The sequence below is a fragment of the Musca vetustissima genome, unplaced genomic scaffold (assembly GCF_032173495.1).
Source record: "Musca vetustissima isolate MV318-11 ecotype Yass unplaced genomic scaffold, APGP_CSIRO_Mvet_v1 utg13279, whole genome shotgun sequence".
Classification (NCBI taxonomy): Eukaryota; Metazoa; Arthropoda; class Insecta; order Diptera; family Muscidae; genus Musca; species Musca vetustissima.
Genome location: NW_026880990.1, coordinates 7,160 through 25,252, shown reverse-complemented (window position 1 = coordinate 25,252; position 18,093 = coordinate 7,160). Strand labels below are relative to the sequence as shown.

General features: G+C 36.8%; 4 protein-coding genes across 4 annotated transcripts; 3 read left to right on the top strand and 1 right to left on the bottom strand.

Moving 5' to 3' along the window:
* Nucleotides 1-4,376: 4,376 nt before the first annotated feature.
* LOC133327022 (larval cuticle protein A2B-like) lies at nucleotides 4,377-5,215 on the top strand. Its single transcript, XM_061535616.1, has 2 exons — nucleotides 4,377-4,456; nucleotides 4,557-5,215. The coding sequence occupies exons 1-2, from the start codon at nucleotides 4,445-4,447 to the stop codon at nucleotides 5,139-5,141; spliced, it is 597 nt and encodes a 198-aa protein (XP_061391600.1). The 5' UTR covers nucleotides 4,377-4,444; the 3' UTR covers nucleotides 5,142-5,215.
* Nucleotides 5,216-9,328: 4,113 nt separating this feature from the next.
* LOC133327026 (larval cuticle protein A3A-like) lies at nucleotides 9,329-10,120 on the top strand. Its single transcript, XM_061535621.1, has 2 exons — nucleotides 9,329-9,358; nucleotides 9,437-10,120. Exons 1-2 carry the CDS (start codon nucleotides 9,347-9,349, stop codon nucleotides 10,079-10,081), a joined length of 657 nt encoding a protein of 218 aa, XP_061391605.1. The 5' UTR covers nucleotides 9,329-9,346; the 3' UTR covers nucleotides 10,082-10,120.
* A 2,378-nt stretch (nucleotides 10,121-12,498) lies between these two features.
* On the top strand, nucleotides 12,499-13,322 carry LOC133327025 (larval cuticle protein A3A-like). The gene is made up of 2 exons (XM_061535620.1): nucleotides 12,499-12,510; nucleotides 12,612-13,322. The coding sequence occupies exons 1-2, from the start codon at nucleotides 12,499-12,501 to the stop codon at nucleotides 13,254-13,256; spliced, it is 657 nt and encodes a 218-aa protein (XP_061391604.1). The 3' UTR covers nucleotides 13,257-13,322.
* Nucleotides 13,323-14,528: 1,206 nt separating this feature from the next.
* On the bottom strand, nucleotides 14,529-15,316 carry LOC133327017 (larval cuticle protein A3A-like). The gene is made up of 2 exons (XM_061535612.1): nucleotides 15,305-15,316; nucleotides 14,529-15,201 (listed from the first exon to the last, which is right to left on the bottom strand). The coding sequence occupies exons 1-2, from the start codon at nucleotides 15,314-15,316 to the stop codon at nucleotides 14,533-14,535; spliced, it is 681 nt and encodes a 226-aa protein (XP_061391596.1). The 3' UTR covers nucleotides 14,529-14,532.
* Between the last annotated feature and the right edge of the window lie 2,777 nt (nucleotides 15,317-18,093).

Genomic DNA, 18,093 nt, shown 5'->3' with positions numbered 1-18,093 from the left:
GTGATGAATTAATTTTAATTGAAAATTGTGAATGATATTTTTTATAGGGAAATATGCTCATTTGGTTTAAGGAATTGAAAAATGGATATTAAGGGAACCCCCCCATTCTCGATTTTATTTTTTCCAGATTTTCAATGGGCTGGTAAATCAAAACCAATGCTTGTTAAGGTTTGTAACTTAACACATATATACTTGAAGAGTTAAATTAGAAGAAAAATAATTTACAAAAAATTTTTATTATTGTTTTGTTTTTTGTAATTAAAGAAAAGTCCTTATTTTTGATGGCGGGCATGATAACCCCTCACTGAAACATCGGAATCCGAATATTCCAACGGTGTTAGAAGGAGTACATGTCTGACTCTCGTATGAACTAGGATTATTGACTTCGCTCCAAAATTAACAAAATGGTGGACCTTTGAAAACATATTTTTGGAAAATCGCCGATTTTTTACCAAAACCCAAGTTTAAAAATAAGGAAGATCTTCACCGATTGGCTTTATCCTAGTTCATACGATAGCTATACACTCACAGAGAAACGTGTAAAAATTTGAAGTCGATTGGGTTATAAGTTTTTGTGTTATCGTGCCCGCCATTCCCAACAAAATGTTTAGAGAAAAACGCGTTTAAAGTTTGAGAAGCCCTTCAGCCGTCACTTGATGCTGACACAATAAATCGGCTATATCTTCAAGAGTTCTTGAGATTTTCATTTTAAATTTTGTAGGGACATTCTTCAATTAGTGTAGATTCCAATTATATCAACAAAATTTTTGACCCCGAGAATGGGGGGGGGTCCCCTTAATGGAGATCAAAATAGTGCCCTAGAATTAACGAAAGGTTTACCTATCATATCACATGCGCATAAGATATATGTTTTGCAACTAATTGGACCGTTACTATTGTCTGCATAATTATATTTTCATTCTATGGCTCATTAGTTTCACGTGGAATGTATGGTCTGGAGAATTGCAAGTTTACAAAAGAGGAACTTTTGAAATTTACATTTATAGAATTCTATCCCCACCATTTGTCGGAGATCACCTGAAGTATATACCCTTATGATTAGATCTTCCTACAAATTATCAATATTGGTCTACATTGTACGCCATTATATATATTTTTTGAAAGTACAACCGAAGTGGGCGTAAGAGAGTTGCTACTGGTTAATCATACCCCACACCGCTACGAGAATGTTGTAGAAATAGCTTTGTGTGGCCGTAAGTGTTTGTAACGCCGTGTAATATTGGTCCTAGACCCACGATCGTCATATCTCGACTAGCTAAGTAGGTCTAGACCAGGGTGTCCGTCAGTCTGTCCATTATAATTTGTAAACTCGATACAGGTTACAGTTATGGACCTATCGTCACGACATTTTGCATGTAGGGTCGATACTGACTAAAGAAGACTCATTTTGTTTTTGATAATGATCCGTTAGTTTTCAGGGGCTGAAATGGATAAACAACTTTACTTTTATCTGTTTTATTTCGTCTGGTCTATCTAGAGGCCACAATGATGACCGCATATATAAATACATTTTACACAGAGAAAGGGGTTTGATCGTGGAATAAGCATGACTGTTTTTTTAAAGATCCGACAATACATATTTAACGAGTCAAATGGACCCAGAAAAAGGTAAAAAATGACAAAATATGCATACTATGGCGTATATATTTAAACATGAAGGATATTGACCCGAGAAGTTGATAGTGTATCCTAGTGGAGTGGTTGACTTTACCGGGGTCTATCTAGTCTTATATTGTTTATTATTACCATTTACACACTAAAGGGCGGAAATGTAATGCTGAGAGGGAGGGAATTTTGCATGAGTTTCAGGTTATGTCCCTGGACTACGCCTATAATTTTCGATGATGATATTTTGGGGATAAAATTGACCGAAAACTTTATTTGTGTCTATTTTCTAGTCGTTCTAGTTGGGTCAAATGATGCCATAGATGAGCTGTTGACATTTAATCGGTCATTTGTAGGGTATCGTATGTTCGGCGCCGACCAACTATACTGCCCTGCTCACTGGTTATTAAATAATTGTTTGAAGGACTTTAGCAATCGAACTCAATCTAGTATTAAATATTTCACTTGTAAATATTTATAAATTTCAGACATACGGATATATAATTATTTCCAGTAAGATACACAAGGTGTCAAAATGTTTAATGTTTCAAAATATTGACCGATAGATCTAATTTTTGGATTCAAAGTAGGTTTGATAAAATGATGTGCAAAGTTTGGATCATATCGGATACCAAGATATTCTGATATCATATAAAATATGTAACTGCTTTCGAGAAGAGTTTGTCGATTTGATTGGCTGGTTACAGGCAGACGAAAGGACATCCTAAATCGATTCCAAATTATCTAAAACGGATTTGGTGCAAAGACCCTTATTAGCCGCACGGTTGATGGTAACTATTTAGAAAATATTTTCAATATGCAATGTTGGAATCAAATAAGATTCTTCTCTAACTACATATCAAAAGTTTACAAAATTTACTCTCTGATAGAATTATAAAATTTAAGAGTAACAAAAAAGATTTAAAAGATAATTGTAAAGGGTCCGACTTCTGATTTTTAAAGAAAATTGCTAAGGGGGGAACTTCAGGATCGTCTACGAAAATTGTAAAGGGTATGTTTCTAAACACTGTAGTTTCCAACAATATAACAATAAACGCTCCCCCCTTCTGCATTTTCTACGAAATTTGTAAAGGGTCAACGAGCTAGTTGATTTTAGGTAAGGCTGTAAAGTCCTACCTCAATTTATTTGGTATTTTTACACCCTCCACCAAAGTATGGAGGGTATATTAATTTCGTTTTTCTATTTGTAACTGATCGAAATGATCATTTCCGACCCTATAAATGTATATATTCTTGTAGCCCCCATTTATTCGAGTAGCCCCCATATTTTTCGGTATTTTGGTCTGTAATTTAGTACTTTGAGTTTTTATTGGGTAGCAAATCTTTCCATTAAAAATGATAAATTTAGGTCCATTTTCCGAGTAGGCCCCATATAAGGAGATTGGGGTGTTAGTAGGATGCATAACAATGTCCGAAATTAAAGACGTTTTTTACTTGTTTTTCTTTGAAAATTTTGAACATTTTGGAATTTATGCGGAGGTCGAATATAAATTTGTTGAATAAGATTTGAAAATTTTGTTTTAAAAACGACACTAGGTGTCTAAAACAGATATGTTTATGAGACACGTCGAAAAAGTTTTTAGGCTGAAAATATAACATATTTCTTTGATTTGACGTCTACGATATTCAACCGGATTATGCATTTTTCAATACTAGAAGTTTGGGTTAATATCATGCAGTTTGGATCACTGCATTGGCAAGGTTAATGTACCAATCAAGGTCGTCTGCTGTATTATTTGTTATACATTTAGTCCGTTATAAACTCCAGATACATTTCCTAAAACTTAACATTGTAACACGTACCAATTGAAAGTAACTGCTTAAATTTTTTGGGATGTGGAATTTTGCACAGTGGTTAAAAACTAAAAAATGGTAATTGTTTAGTGAGTATTTTAAATTATTCGACATAAGTTATAAGAATAAAGAAAGTATCATCATTCAACCGGACCTAAAATTGTATACCCTACTCCATTCAAAATTCCTTAAATCAATCGGAACTTTAATATTGGAAAAGTTGCTGCAAAAAATTCTGCTCATCCGTTGCTAATGCTCTGGAAAAAAAATAACTGTAAAATTGTTAACACTTAGTTCGAAAAATTGGGTTAGGAATTTCAACATAATGGAATTAAGCTGATGGAACTGTGGTGGGATCTTTGTCAAAATATGGGCGAGTACCTAAAATAGTCGGCACATATGTTTTTCATCCCCCAAGAACCCAGAATGACAAGTTACATCCAAAATACCGAGATTGAGCTGGGCTTATCTACTTTGGCTAAACATGGATCTATGTGGACAAATGTATGCAGAGGTATATTACCCTTCAATGGACCTATATGGAAAATGTCTGTTAAGATATTTTTTACGATCCAAGAACCCAGAATTCCTTATGACAACCCCTTTAGTTTGAAAATGCTGCTAAAACCATAAAATATGGAAAATGGGGCGGGACAATTATAAGTGGATATATACTAAAGTGTAATAATTCTAAACCAAAACAAAACACATGTTACCACTGTGCTACTCACATTGATTGACTTGGATTAGTGTACTATGTTAAAATTCCAATAACGTTCAGAAGTTGTGTTTTCTCAATACACATTACACTTAATTGTTGGTGTTATTGTTTGCTTGTTTGTTTCTACACATTCATGGCGACGTCTTCGGTTGTGTCTTTGTTGGTTGGGAATTTAATTTTATTTTCATATAAAAGGCAAGGTACGCCTGACAATCGACACAGTTCAAAACCAAATTTGGTATTTAGAGCATATCAAACCAACTCAACCCAAATTTTATTAAAATGGCATTCAAAGTAAGAAAGATAATTGAACACAATACGCGGATATAACTCTTCAACTACCAGAAATTCTTTGGATAATGGATATTAATTGGTGATTTATTTTTTTGTTTAGTTCGTCACTTTGTTCGCTGCTCTCGTAGCTGTTGCCAGCGCTGGTGTTGTCCCAGCCACCCCATTGGCCGCCGTTGCCAAGGTCGAGGAATACGATCCCCATCCCCAATACTCGTACGGTTATGATGTTAAGGATGCCATCTCTGGTGACTCCAAGACCGCTGTTGAAACCCGTGATGGTGGTTTCGTCCAAGGTCAATACTCTTTGAATGATGCTGATGGTTACAGACGCATTGTTGACTACACCTCTGACCCCATCAATGGTTTCAACGCTGTTGTTCGTCGTGAACCCTTGGTAGCTGCTGTTGCCGCTGCTCCAGTTGTTAAGGCTGCCGTTGCTGCTCCTTTCACCTATGCCGCTGCTGCCCCTGTAGTTAAGGCTGCCTACGCTACCGCTCCTTTCACCTATGCTGCCCCAGCTGCCTATGCCGCCGCTCCCGTAGTCAAGACTGTTGCCCCAGCCCACTTCGGTTATGCTGCCCCAGCTGCTTATGCTGCCGCTCCCGTCGTTAAGGCTGCCGTCGCTGCTGGCCCAGCTGTCGTAAAAACTAGCTTCGCATCTCCTCTTATCTCTTATGCTTATTAGATAAAAACGGATTGACTGTGATTGTTAGTTGTTATAGCTGAATAAAGATATGTGATGAATTAATTTTAATTGAAGTTATAGATTTGTTTTTATTGAAAAACTCACATGGGGAGAGATTATCTCTCCATATTTTGATCATGAAGTTGAATTTAGAGTTCTCAAACTATTTTTACATATGTTTATAACCTTAGCCTTAATCCCCATAATACAAAGAAATAATCGTAATTGAAATATCGGTTTTAGAAACCACGTTTTAGTGGTTCAAATCCATTTCAGGCAATTTTTAAATGATTTAAAAATTCGTCTGCCGATTCATCCCAACTTTTTACATCTTTATATTGTTTCCTATATAAATAAATTCCGAAGATATTTAACGTGAAAACATGACGCAATGAAATATGTAGCCAATTGAGTGCCTGATATATTTAAAAATAAATATATCATGTGTTATTATGGTATCCATCGGTTCACTACCTCTGGTACCTTCGACTTGAAGTGTCAATTTTTAAATACTAGTAAAATTTGATTGGAAACAAAAGTAGTTTACTAAAAAAATTAAATGGTTCATCGTGGTATTTTTACATAACCTGCATTAAATGTGATATTGAGAACAGTATATTTAGGTCTACGTTTTGAAATAGGCTCCATATAACAGTACCTTCTCATAAAGGACCTACGCACCTGTTTTGCCATTGCTAAAGCGGCTTGTCAGGTATATCAGGCACAATCGGTTTTACAAATGTATTACATTAATAATTTTTATTTCAAAAACCTCAAGTTTCGACATTTGTCCTTAAAAATCAATTTTTTGTTGTAACGACGGATATTTGTTCATACATTTTACAATTGCTTTCACGATATATAATATGTAACATTAACAGTAAAAATCTTCTAAAGTGTGTTGATGGTTCTGAACTCCTAAGTGTTGGGGCAGCATTTCCCTTCATCTGGGAACCTAGAATCATATTAAACCCTGCTTATCTTTGATAATTTTAATATCAGCAACACATCTCACTCAGAACCACAAACCTAAATCTGCTTAAAAATGTAGGTTAGACGTACAAAGCCTTTAATTCAGAAGGATTGTCCTAATCAAAATTCGGCCATTTATTTCAACATGCGATGTATTAACTATTTTTTCATCAGGATTGCTGGATTGAACAGGAAGAATCCTGATTGTAATAATAATCTGGTAACGATCTATCCCTCTTATTACACCAGAATTGCTTTCTGGGATATCTACTGAAGTATTGTACTGAGGTATAAAAGTCGAAATGTCTCAGATAGAAGATAAAACCTTATTTTTAAAAATTATAAACGTAGATTAGTTCGGCCGCGCCAAACTTTTGTACCCTGCACCATAAGAAGCACAATTAAAATACCTGTAATCATTCGGGACACTCATGTAGACCAATGTCGGTAGGGACATTTGATACCCATTGGAAACTCAAAATACCAAATTACGGCGAATTCGATAGATATCGCTAATTTTTGGTAGGGAGATTTGCTATCCAATGATAATTCGAAATTATAGAATAGACAAAATTATATACAATTCGATTGAAAAACCAGTAAGGAAAGTAGTAAAGTCGGACGGGCCGACTATATGATACCCTTCACCACTATGGGTATATTAAACAGGACTATAACATAAAATTGGATGAAAGAAATGTGATATTTATCTAAATGTGAATCTACCTAGATCTATCCATAAAGTATGTCAATCGACTTCAAACAAATATAAATAGGTCATCCGTTGGGCTATGTCTGCACTTCTAGAAAACGCAACTACGTAATTCTATGCTCAAGTTTGTAAGTTGTGCAAAAATTTGATGTTAATCTGACTAACATGAAGAGTTTGATGCCTAATTTACTTGAAATCGAGTGAAAATATATATGGAAGCTCTATCCAAATATTAAGCGATTTCAAACAAACTTGTCACAGGTTAGGTTATACTAATTTTAGAACGTTTTTTTCCTATCAGCCTATTGGTTCCTTGGTGCGTCAATTACTTAAAATAAATCTATAATTAAAGGGAGCTATATCTAAATCTGGACCGATTTTCACGAAACAAGGCAGACATCACTCGTGTAAATCGAAAGATATATAGCGACTTTGGTTTTCCATTTAGATGAAATCGGACGAAACTATATATAGGAGCTATATAGAAATCTGGACCGATTTTCACATCACTCTAGGATCAATTCAGTACGTTATGCCGAATTTCGTGCAAATCGAAGGATATATAGGGACTTTGGTGCACCATTTATATGAAATCGGACGAAACTATATATAGGAGCTATATCTAAATCTGGACCGATTTTCACGAAACTTGGCACACATCATTCTAGGCTCAATTCAGTATATTATGCCAAATTTCGTGAAAATTGAAAGATATATAGGGACTTTGGGGCACCATTTACATGAAATCGGACGAAAATATATATGGGAGCTATATCTAAATCTGGACCGATTTTCACGAAACTTGGCACACATAATTCTCGGCTCAAGTCAGTACGTTATGCCAAATTTGGTGCAAATCGAAAGATATATAGGGACTTTGGTGCACCATTTACATGAAATCGGACGAAACTATATATGGGAGCTATATCTAAATCTGGACCGATTTCACGAAACTTGGCAGACATCATTTTAGACCTAAATGATTGGGCTGTACCAAATTTCGTGCAAATCGAAAGATATATAGGGACCGTTTACATTAAATCGGATAAATATATATATGGGAGCTATATCTAAATCAGAACCGATTTTTCCCAATTTCAATAGGGTTCGTCCTTGGGCCGAATAAGTGGCCTATGCCAAATTTCATCCAATTCGGATCATAAATGCGACCTGTACTTTGTTTACAATTTAACATGGACAGACAGACAGACGGACGGACATGCATAAATCAACTTAGAAAGTGATTCTATGCATATTCTCAAAAGGAACCATGTGTCTATCTCATTTCCTTTTGCTTGTTACAAACATATGTACAAAGACATAATACCCTGTACCACAGTGTGGTGAAGGGTATAAAAATGGAGATTCTGCCACAGTCACATATCATGGGTAAAGTGGTAAAATTGTAAAGAAATTTGAGGAGACTGGAGCGAGTGTAAAGTCCAGCTCACCCAAAAAAAAAAGAAACCACCTGTAGGCAGGTGGAATGGTTGCTTGAACAACAGGCGGTGGACGGTAATTTTGAAATAAAATATTCTTCATCGGTGAAGAACATTGTTAATGAACGAAATTGCCATATTTGGACTACAAGTAATTAAAGAGAGGTCATTACATCCAGAAAAAATCACTGTTTAGTGCGCTCTTTGTTCCAAAGCGGTTAGACGACCACCATTTCGTCACTGTCATTTTGGAGTTTTGTATAATATATCATTTCACCAAAAATTATTAATATTGATTCAAGTCATTGCACTAAAATTATTTATTTCTGTACAAAAATTATTAATATTTACCAAAGTCGGTATTTTTGGGAATTCTGGATACGTTTTCAACTGAATTGGCTGTAATTTGTATTCTCTTTGCCTGTCAAATTTCAATACCCAAAATTATCAAAATTCACCGCTTTGGTATAGCCGCAGAGTTTACAAAGTCAACCACAATTATTCGTAGCGAATCACTATTTGTTAAACTCTTCTAATTACCCCTTTAGGAATACGAACTTCATTCCCAATAGTCTTATGGTTCAGATATTAAGAATGGCAACGCATCGACAAAGTAGAAACCCAAATGTTTTACTTCTCGCATATTGGTTGGGTATACGTTTTTATATAAATGCAGTACATCGTGTGATTCTAAAATTAAAATATTTACGAAAAATGTCAATTCATTTGATGACCTATCCCAATATTAGAGACACACGACCCGTTATTCGAATTTATCGTATACACCACTTTACAATTAAAAAGTTCATAAACCCCTGATCTCCGTTTACTTGTATTGAAAACGGATGCCAATGTATTAGTGTATTAAAATTCAACTACCGTTTATAAGCACTAGTTCAATGTTACACTTAAAGTTTGTTAAAGAGTACTGTTACACATACATATGTAGTTGAACACGATTTTAAATCGGGTTTTTTATACGTTTTTTCATATAAAAGTACAGCACTAGTTGACAAGCGACACAGTTCAAATCCATTTTTGGTATTTCGAGCATATCAAAACAAACCCTAAACATTATTACAATGGCATTCAAAGTAAGGATTAAACATACAATAAGGATACAGTCTTTCGGATAATGGATATTAATAAATTAATTTTATGTCTATTTCTAGTTCGTCACTTTGTTCGCTGCTCTCGTAGCTGTTGCCAGCGCCGGTGTTGTCCCAGCCACCCCATTGGCCGCTGTTGCTAAGGTCGAGGAATACGATCCCCATCCCCAATACTCGTACGGTTATGATGTTAAGGATGCCATCTCTGGTGATTCCAAGAGCGCTGTTGAAACCCGTGATGGTGGTTTCGTTCAAGGTCAATACTCCTTGAATGATGCTGATGGTTACAGACGTATTGTTGACTACACCTCTGACCCCATCAACGGTTTCAACGCTGTTGTCCGCCGTGAACCTTTGGTAGCTGCTGTTGCCGCTGCTCCCGTTGTCAAGGCTGCCGTAGCTGCTCCCGTCGTTGCTGCCCCTGCTCCAGTTGTTAAGGCCGCAGTTGCTGCTCCCTTCACCTATGCCGCTGCCGCCCCTGTCGTCAAGGCTGCCTACGCTACCGCTCCTTTCACCTATGCTGCCCCAGCTGCCTATGCCGCCGCTCCCGTAGTCAAGACTGTTGCTCCAGCCCACTTCGGTTATGCTGCCCCAGCTGCTTATGCTGCTGCTCCTGTCGTTAAGGCCGCCGTCGCTGCCCCCGTTGTTGCTGCCCCAGCTGTTGTGAAGACTAGCTTCGCATCTCCCCTTATCTCTTATGCTTATTAGATAAAAACGGAACGACTGTGATTGTTATAGCTGAATAAAGATATGTGATGAATTAATTTTAATTGAACTTATCGATTTGTTTTTTATTTGAAAAATAACCCAATTTACTCCTTTGATTATGGAGTTGAGTTCTCAATGGGTAAAATAATTCTTAACAAATGTTTAAACACTTAGGATTAAAGCCCATACTTCTAAAAAGACTTATAGAAATATCGGTTTAGACAATTTGGAGTCCATTTGAAATGTCCATCCGTATATTCCAACTTTGTACATCGTCATAATATCCGACGTATCATGATTCGAATGTATCATCACTTTAAAAGATCAATTTCAAAGCAGATTTTTTGTTGTAGCGATGGATATCGGTCTAAACCCATGTTAAATCAGATTGAAAATGTGAATTAGATCTTCAAATTTCTAGTGCCAAAGAAATTAACTTAATCATTCATTACAGTAGCATCTGCATTAATTCATTTTTCCGACAGGTGCGCAAATAATGTCTACAGCATTGTTCTCTTTCCAGTTAATCATTTTTGCCTTCGAACAGTGGGTAAATACTCAAAATAGGGGCACCTTTGTATGGGGGCTGCCAGTAAACATTGATCTACATACATACATTTTTGCATGGACATTTGGTACCCAAAAAGAACACTCTGTGCCAAATTACAGCCAATTTGGTTGTAAAATGTTTCTAATTGACAAAAAATACCTTAAATCGGGAGATACGATTATATGGGGGCTATATCAAAACTTGGACCCAGGGACCATTTTAGATTTCTATATTTGTTTTGACATTAAAAACATGTATGCAACATTTTGGCCGCCTATGTAAAGTGGTTCGGCAGTTAATGAGTTTATACCCAATTTTGGGGTAAAAACTCGGGTATTTACCCAAGTATTTACCCACGTTTTTAAAGTATCGTAAAACTATCCATTCTAAATCGATTTGATAACAGAAACCCGTAGGGTCTAAGATGTTGTATTACCGATTCAATATAGTAAATACCCAAATAAATAACCGCAAATGGGTATTTACCCGGTATTTCCCCACCCCTTGGGTATTTACCCGGTAAATACCATCTCTATACATCCATAGTACCGAAGTACCTACGCCTAAGGCCAGCTCAGACAAAAACTGAAACCAACTGATCATTTATAACGTGGCTATTTTGGAAAAAAATCTTCAGCGATGAAGCACATTTCTTATTCGGTGGGTATGTTAAAAAAATTTTCGTATTTGGGCTTCTGAGAATCCTCAAGTAATTAAAGAGAGGCCAAAATTCTTCGGTGGGTATGTTAAGAAAATTTTCGTATTTGGGCTTCTGAGAATTCTCAAGTAATTAAAGAGTGGTCAACAAAATCTGAAAATTCAGTGTATGTTGCGTCCTTTGGCCCGAAGCCGTATTTGGACTCACCTCTGCTAAATTTCGTGTAAATCGAACAAACAAAAGCTCTTCGGTGCACCATTTATATAAAGTCGGACGAAAATATATATGGGAGCTATATCTAAATCTGAACCCATTCTAACAAAACTTCACATTAGTCTATATGGAGATAATTCAGTTCGCTGCTCAAAAATTTGTTTCGATCGGAAAAGTTTGGTGCACCAGTTACATAAAATCGGACGAAACTTTTTCAACAAAACTTCACAAACATTAAACTGGACTTTAACCGATTTTCTTTCAAAAGAGTTCGTCCTTGGGCCGAATATGTGACTTGTGCCAAATTTCATCAAAATCGACCACAAGAATACATGGACATACGTACGGACACAGAAAGTCATTCTATGCATATTATCAAAAGGCATGTGTCTATCTCGTTTCATTTTTCTTATTACAAACATATGCACGAGACATAAGAATGACATCTATTGTGACAGTAAGTCTAAGTCAACAAACAAAACCACATCCACAAAATAAAAAGTCAAAATTGTTATCGTATATTGAATGGGTACATGTTTTTATATAAATTTAGTACATCGGATTCACAGATGTTCTGATGACTCATTTTATTATTTCATCAAATTAAAATATTTACGAAAAAATGTCAATTCATCTGTTGACCTATCCCAATATTAGAGACACACGACACGTTATTGGAATCTATCGTATGCACCACTTTACAATAAAAAAGTTCATAAACCCCTAAGCTCCGTTTACTTGTATTGAAAACGGCTGCCAATGTATTAGTGTATTAAAATTCAACTACCGTTTATAAGCACTAGTTCAATGTTACATTTTATGTTTGTTAAAGAGTACTGTTACACATACATATGTAGTTGAAAACGACTTTAAATCGAGTTTTTGTTTATACGTTTTTTCATATAAAAGTCCAGCACTAGTTGACAAACGACACAGTTCAAATCCATTTTTGGTATTTCGAGCATATCAATCACAACAACCCCAAACATTATAAAAATGGCATTCAAAGTAAGGATTAATCGACATTTTAAGGATACATCTCTCATAACCTGATATGGATATTGGATATTAATAAAAGCACAATTTATCCTCGTTATATTTTTTTCTAGTTCGTCACTTTGTTCGCTGCTCTCGTAGCTGTTGCCAGCGCCGGTGTTGTCCCAGCCACCCCTTTGGCCGCTGTTGCAAAGGTCGAGGAATACGATCCCCATCCCCAATACTCATACGGTTATGATGTTAAGGATGCCATCTCTGGTGATTCCAAGAGCGCTGTTGAAACCCGTGATGGTGGCTTCGTTCAAGGTCAATACTCTTTGAATGATGCTGATGGTTACAGACGTATTGTTGACTACACCTCTGACCCCATCAACGGTTTCAACGCTGTTGTCCGCCGTGAACCTTTGGTTGCTGCTGTTGCCGCTGCTCCCGTTGTCAAGGCTGCCGTAGCTGCTCCCGTCGTTGCTGCCCCTGCTCCAGTTGTTAAGGCCGCAGTTGCTGCTCCCTTCACCTATGCCGCTGCCGCCCCTGTCGTAAAGGCTGCCTACGCTACCGCTCCTTTCACCTATGCTGCCCCAGCTGCTTATGCTGCCGCTCCCGTAGTCAAGACTGTTGCCCCAGCCCACTTCGGTTATGCTGCCCCAGCTGCTTATGCCGCTGCTCCTGTCGTTAAGGCTGCCGTCGCTGCTCCCGTTGTTGCTGGCCCAGCTGTTGTGAAGACTAGCTTCGCATCTCCCCTTATCTCTTATGCTTATTAGATAAAAACGGATCGACTGTGATTGTTAGTTGTTATAGCTGAATAAATAAATGTGGTGAATTAATTTAATTGAAGAGAATTTTATTTTGGGGATTTACATTTGTGTAAGGGTTCTACATACATATTTGTTTAAGTTAAACAGCCATAATATTTTCTTATGCCTGTGGCCAAATCCGTTTTATACAATTTGTAATCGACTTAAGAAATGTCCATGCTGTTTTTACTTCAGTATATTCTTAAGAAATTTCGTCCATAACATTCCATCGAAATGAAAAAAGTACCAAATTGGACAATATCGATTCATTTTTTCTGGTTTACAAAAAAAAAAAAAAAAAAAAAACAAATAAAAATGTTTCAAAATTCTCAATAACTTTTATTGTAGTATTTTCGAACTTTTTATATCCACCACCACATCTAAAATTAATTGAGACCTTTATATGAGGATTATGCCATAGTTATTTGCGTGACCCTTCTCTGAGGGCGCTGTAAAAATATGGACGTATATTGAACATTTTCTGTGAATAAGTTGTTCATCCATCAAGATCTCGGAAAGCCATTTTATAAACTAATCGTGATCGTTGGTATGTATATCGAAATTGGGAGCGAAACTTGGGGGAAGGATTGAAAGAGAACCAAAAATAATAATTACAGAAAATTCGGTTGAAAACACTATATTGATAAGTTTGGGTAGAAATGTTAGAGACCCACGGAGAAATTATAAGATCTAATTATAGCTAATGCGGTTGAAAATGTGCCAACAAATTACCAGAATACCGAAATATGAGGGATGCCGTTATAGAGGGGTCTACCACGAAACATTACCGATATTAATGAGTGAGATTTCCTACCCCTATAAATATGTCAAAGTGTAAAATTACAGCCCATTTCATTGGAACAAGAAATTTGGGAGATACCGTTATATGGGGCCCAAACCGTGTATCTAAATAGAAGTCATAATATTAAATGACAGCCAATTCGGACGAAAAACGCGTTCAGAATCTATCGAATACAGCAAATTTAAGGGGTGCCGTTATATGGAAGATATGACTAGACATGGAATTATATAGCCTATTTATACATTTGACCTGACATTAAACCAAAGTCAAATCAAAACTAAATGTCTGCACTCCTTTCTAATCCCTTCCGAAGGTTGGGTAATAACAACAGAAAAACGGTCGGTCAGGGTATAAAAATTCGAAATTTTCAATAAAAAATAATTCATCATATTTCTTTATTCAGCTATAACAACTAACGATCACAGTCGAATCCGTTTTTATCTAATAAGCATAAGAGATAAGAGGAGATGCGAAGCTAGTCTTCACAACAGCTGGGCCAGCAACAACGGGAGCAGAGACGGCAGCCTTAACGACAGGAGCAGCGGCATAAGCAGCTGGGGCAGCATAACCGAAGGTAGCTGGGGCAACAGTCTTGACTACTGGGGCCGCGGCATAAGCAGCTGGAGCAGCATAACCGAAGGTAGCTGGGGCAACAGTCTTAACTACGGGTGCGGCGGCATAGGCAGCTGGGGCAGCATAGGTGAAAGGAGCGGTAGCGTAGGCAGCCTTGACGATAGGGGCGCCAGCGGCGTAGGTGAAGGGAGCAGCAACGGCAGCCTTAACAACTGGAGCAGGAGCAGCGGCAACAGCAGCTACCAAAGGTTCACGACGGACAACAGCATTGAAACCGTTGATAGGGTCGGAAGTGTAGTCAACAATGCGTCTGTAACCATCAGCATCATTCAAAGAGTATTGACCTTGAACGAAACCACCATCACGGGTCTCCACGGCGGTCTTGGAGTCACCAGAGATGGCATCCTTAACATCATAACCGTACGAGTATTGGGGATGGGGGTCGTATTCCTCGAACTTGGCAACGGCGGCCAATGGGGTGGCTGGGACAACACCGGCGTTGGCAACAGCTACGAGAGCAGCGAACAAAGTGACGAACTAGAAAGAATAAATAAATAATTCCGCAATTAATATCCATTATCCAAGTACATATTTCGTAGAGTTTGTGTATATCCGTATTGTGTTCAGTTATCCTTCTTACTTTAAATGCCATTTTAATACTGTTTGGGGTTGTTTGGTTGATATGCCCTAAATACCAAATATGGTTTTGAACTGTGTCGTTTGTCAAGCGTAGCTAGTCTTTTATATGAAAAATTAAATTATTTTTAAAACAAATAAAACAGTTCGGCGTACACCAATACTAATAGTTTGTGTGTTCGATTTAAATATCAAAATTTGAAAGTGTAACTTTAAAGTGCGGATTCTGAACGTTAATTGAATATTAAGATGGTGTGTGAAACAAAGTATTGCTTACACATTTGATGATTAATCAGTCAAAAATCAGTGGGCTAACAAGTGTAAAATAATTGGGATTTAAATATTTTCTGAATTATATTACAATTTCGTAAAATAAAAATTGACATTTTACTTTTCTATTTATAGAAATCAACTCATTTTTATAACGCTCTATAAGGAGGATCTCTCCTCAAAAAAATGCCATATAGATACTCATTTTGGTTCATCTCCCTATTTTTAAGTTTTAATCACTTATTTTATAATCTCTGTCTTATAGCTAAAGCGGCTTTAGATGCCAAGTATTTTGTGAGAAAATCGAATTCTGTACATCTGTATGGGGGGTTAGGGTCCACGATATCTCACGAAGTAAGTAATTGATTTTAACTAATTTTCGCATATCGTATAGCCACTAAGTGTGGACCGATTCTCAAATATTAAATACGAGTATATGCTTGGTTAAATGAGAAGACTAAGGTCCGAACATGTTATACCCTTCACTAATTTACATCGACCAGGGATTTTTAAATACATAAATTGGGAAAGAACCGTTTTTGGGTTTTTATCAAATTATTGGTCTATTTTAATAATTTACTTCAGGGGTGTATTTAAAACATTGAGAAACCAAAATAAACACAAGTAAAAACCAGTAAGGAAAGTAGTATAGTCGGACTGGGCCGACTATATGATACCCTTCACCACTTTGGGTATACTCAACATATGTATCCTAAAAGACGTCGATTTTTCGAAGGAAAATTTACATGAAATTGAACGAACTTAAATATGTGATCTTTATCTATATCTGAACTGACTCACATCAATCCCTACACATGTCATTCTGCAACCTATGCTAAATTTTGTAAACCAATTTAAAGCAAACTTGACACACACTATACGGGATGCTACACTGTTTATAGTTTAATCTCAATCAGACACGCATTGATTATTTGGTATACAATTAACATGAATAAGTCGAAATTATCTATGGAAGCTATGCTATATCTATATCTGAACCGATTTCAAGGAAACTTATCAGAGATTAATTTATATTACCTTCATTATGTTGTGTCAATCGGCCTAGCTATTGACCTTTAGTGCACAATTTACTTAAAATCGGACGGAAATATATATAGAGGTGTATGTAAATCTGAACCGATTATCATGAAACCTTGCCCACATCATTCTAGATTTAATTCAGTACGCTATCCCAAAATCGAAATATATATAGGGACTTTGGTACACTATTTACATAAAATCGGGCGAAACTATATATGGGAGCTATATCTAAATCTGAACCTATTTTCACGAAACTTTGCACACATCATTCCAGACTCAATTCAGTACGCTATGCCAAAATTCGTGCAAATCGACGGATTTTCAGGGACTTTGCTGCACCATTTACCTAAAATCAGGCGAAACTATATATGTGAACTATATCTAAATCTGAACCGATTTTCACGAAACTTAGCACACATATTTCTAGACTTAATTCAGTACGCTATGCCAACATTCGTGCAAATCGAAAGATTTTCAGGGACTTTGGTGCACCATTTACTAAAAATCGGGCGAAACTATATATGGGAGGTATATCCAAATCTGAGCCGATTTTCACAAAACTTAGCACACGTCTTTCTAGACTTAATTCAGTACGCTATGCCAAAATTTGTGCAAATCGAATGATTTGCAGCGACTAAAGTCCGAATATCGGGCAAAAATATTTATGGGAGCTACATCTAAATCTGAACCGATTTTTCCCAATTTCAATAGGGTTCGTCCTTGGGCCAAATAAATGAGCTGTACCAAATTTCAGCCAAATCGGATTATAAATGCGACCTGTACTTTGTTTACAATTTAACATCAACAGACGGACGGACGGATGGACATGCATAAATCGACTCAGAAAGTGATTCTATGCATATTCCCAAAGGGAACCATGGGTCTATCTCGATTCCTTTTGCCTGTTACAAACATATGAACAAAGACATAATAATAATAACCAGTGAGCGGAGCAGTATAGTCGGACGGGGCCGACCATACGATACCCTACACAACTACCACGGAACTCAAATTTTTTTCGGATGTTTATTCCGAGCCCGGGCAATATTTCGTGATATTTGCACCCTCTTGCCCGATTAGAGGTAAACAGCACCTCTTCCTCACACTTTTCCGAATATTACGAGTATTCAGTACAGCTATTGTCCAGATTCCCTTCACCGTGGGTTGTGTTGTGATGTTCGGCTTTCATTTGTGGTCTATAGATCGACTCGAAAATAACACAAAAAATTAAGTTTTCGGTCCACTTCATTCCAAAATTATTATCTGGTCATCACCGAAAATTATAGGCGTTGTCCTTGACCATAACTGGAACCTCATGGAACATTTCAAAGCGATCAGCGCTATAGTTCAGCTCTCCAGAGTGATAATGGGTTACTAAATAATATACAAATACGGAGATAACTGTAAACATTTAAGTGTAACTCTCTCATCCGAGCACATACAACAATATAATTGGTCTTAATTTAAAGGTCAACCACTCCT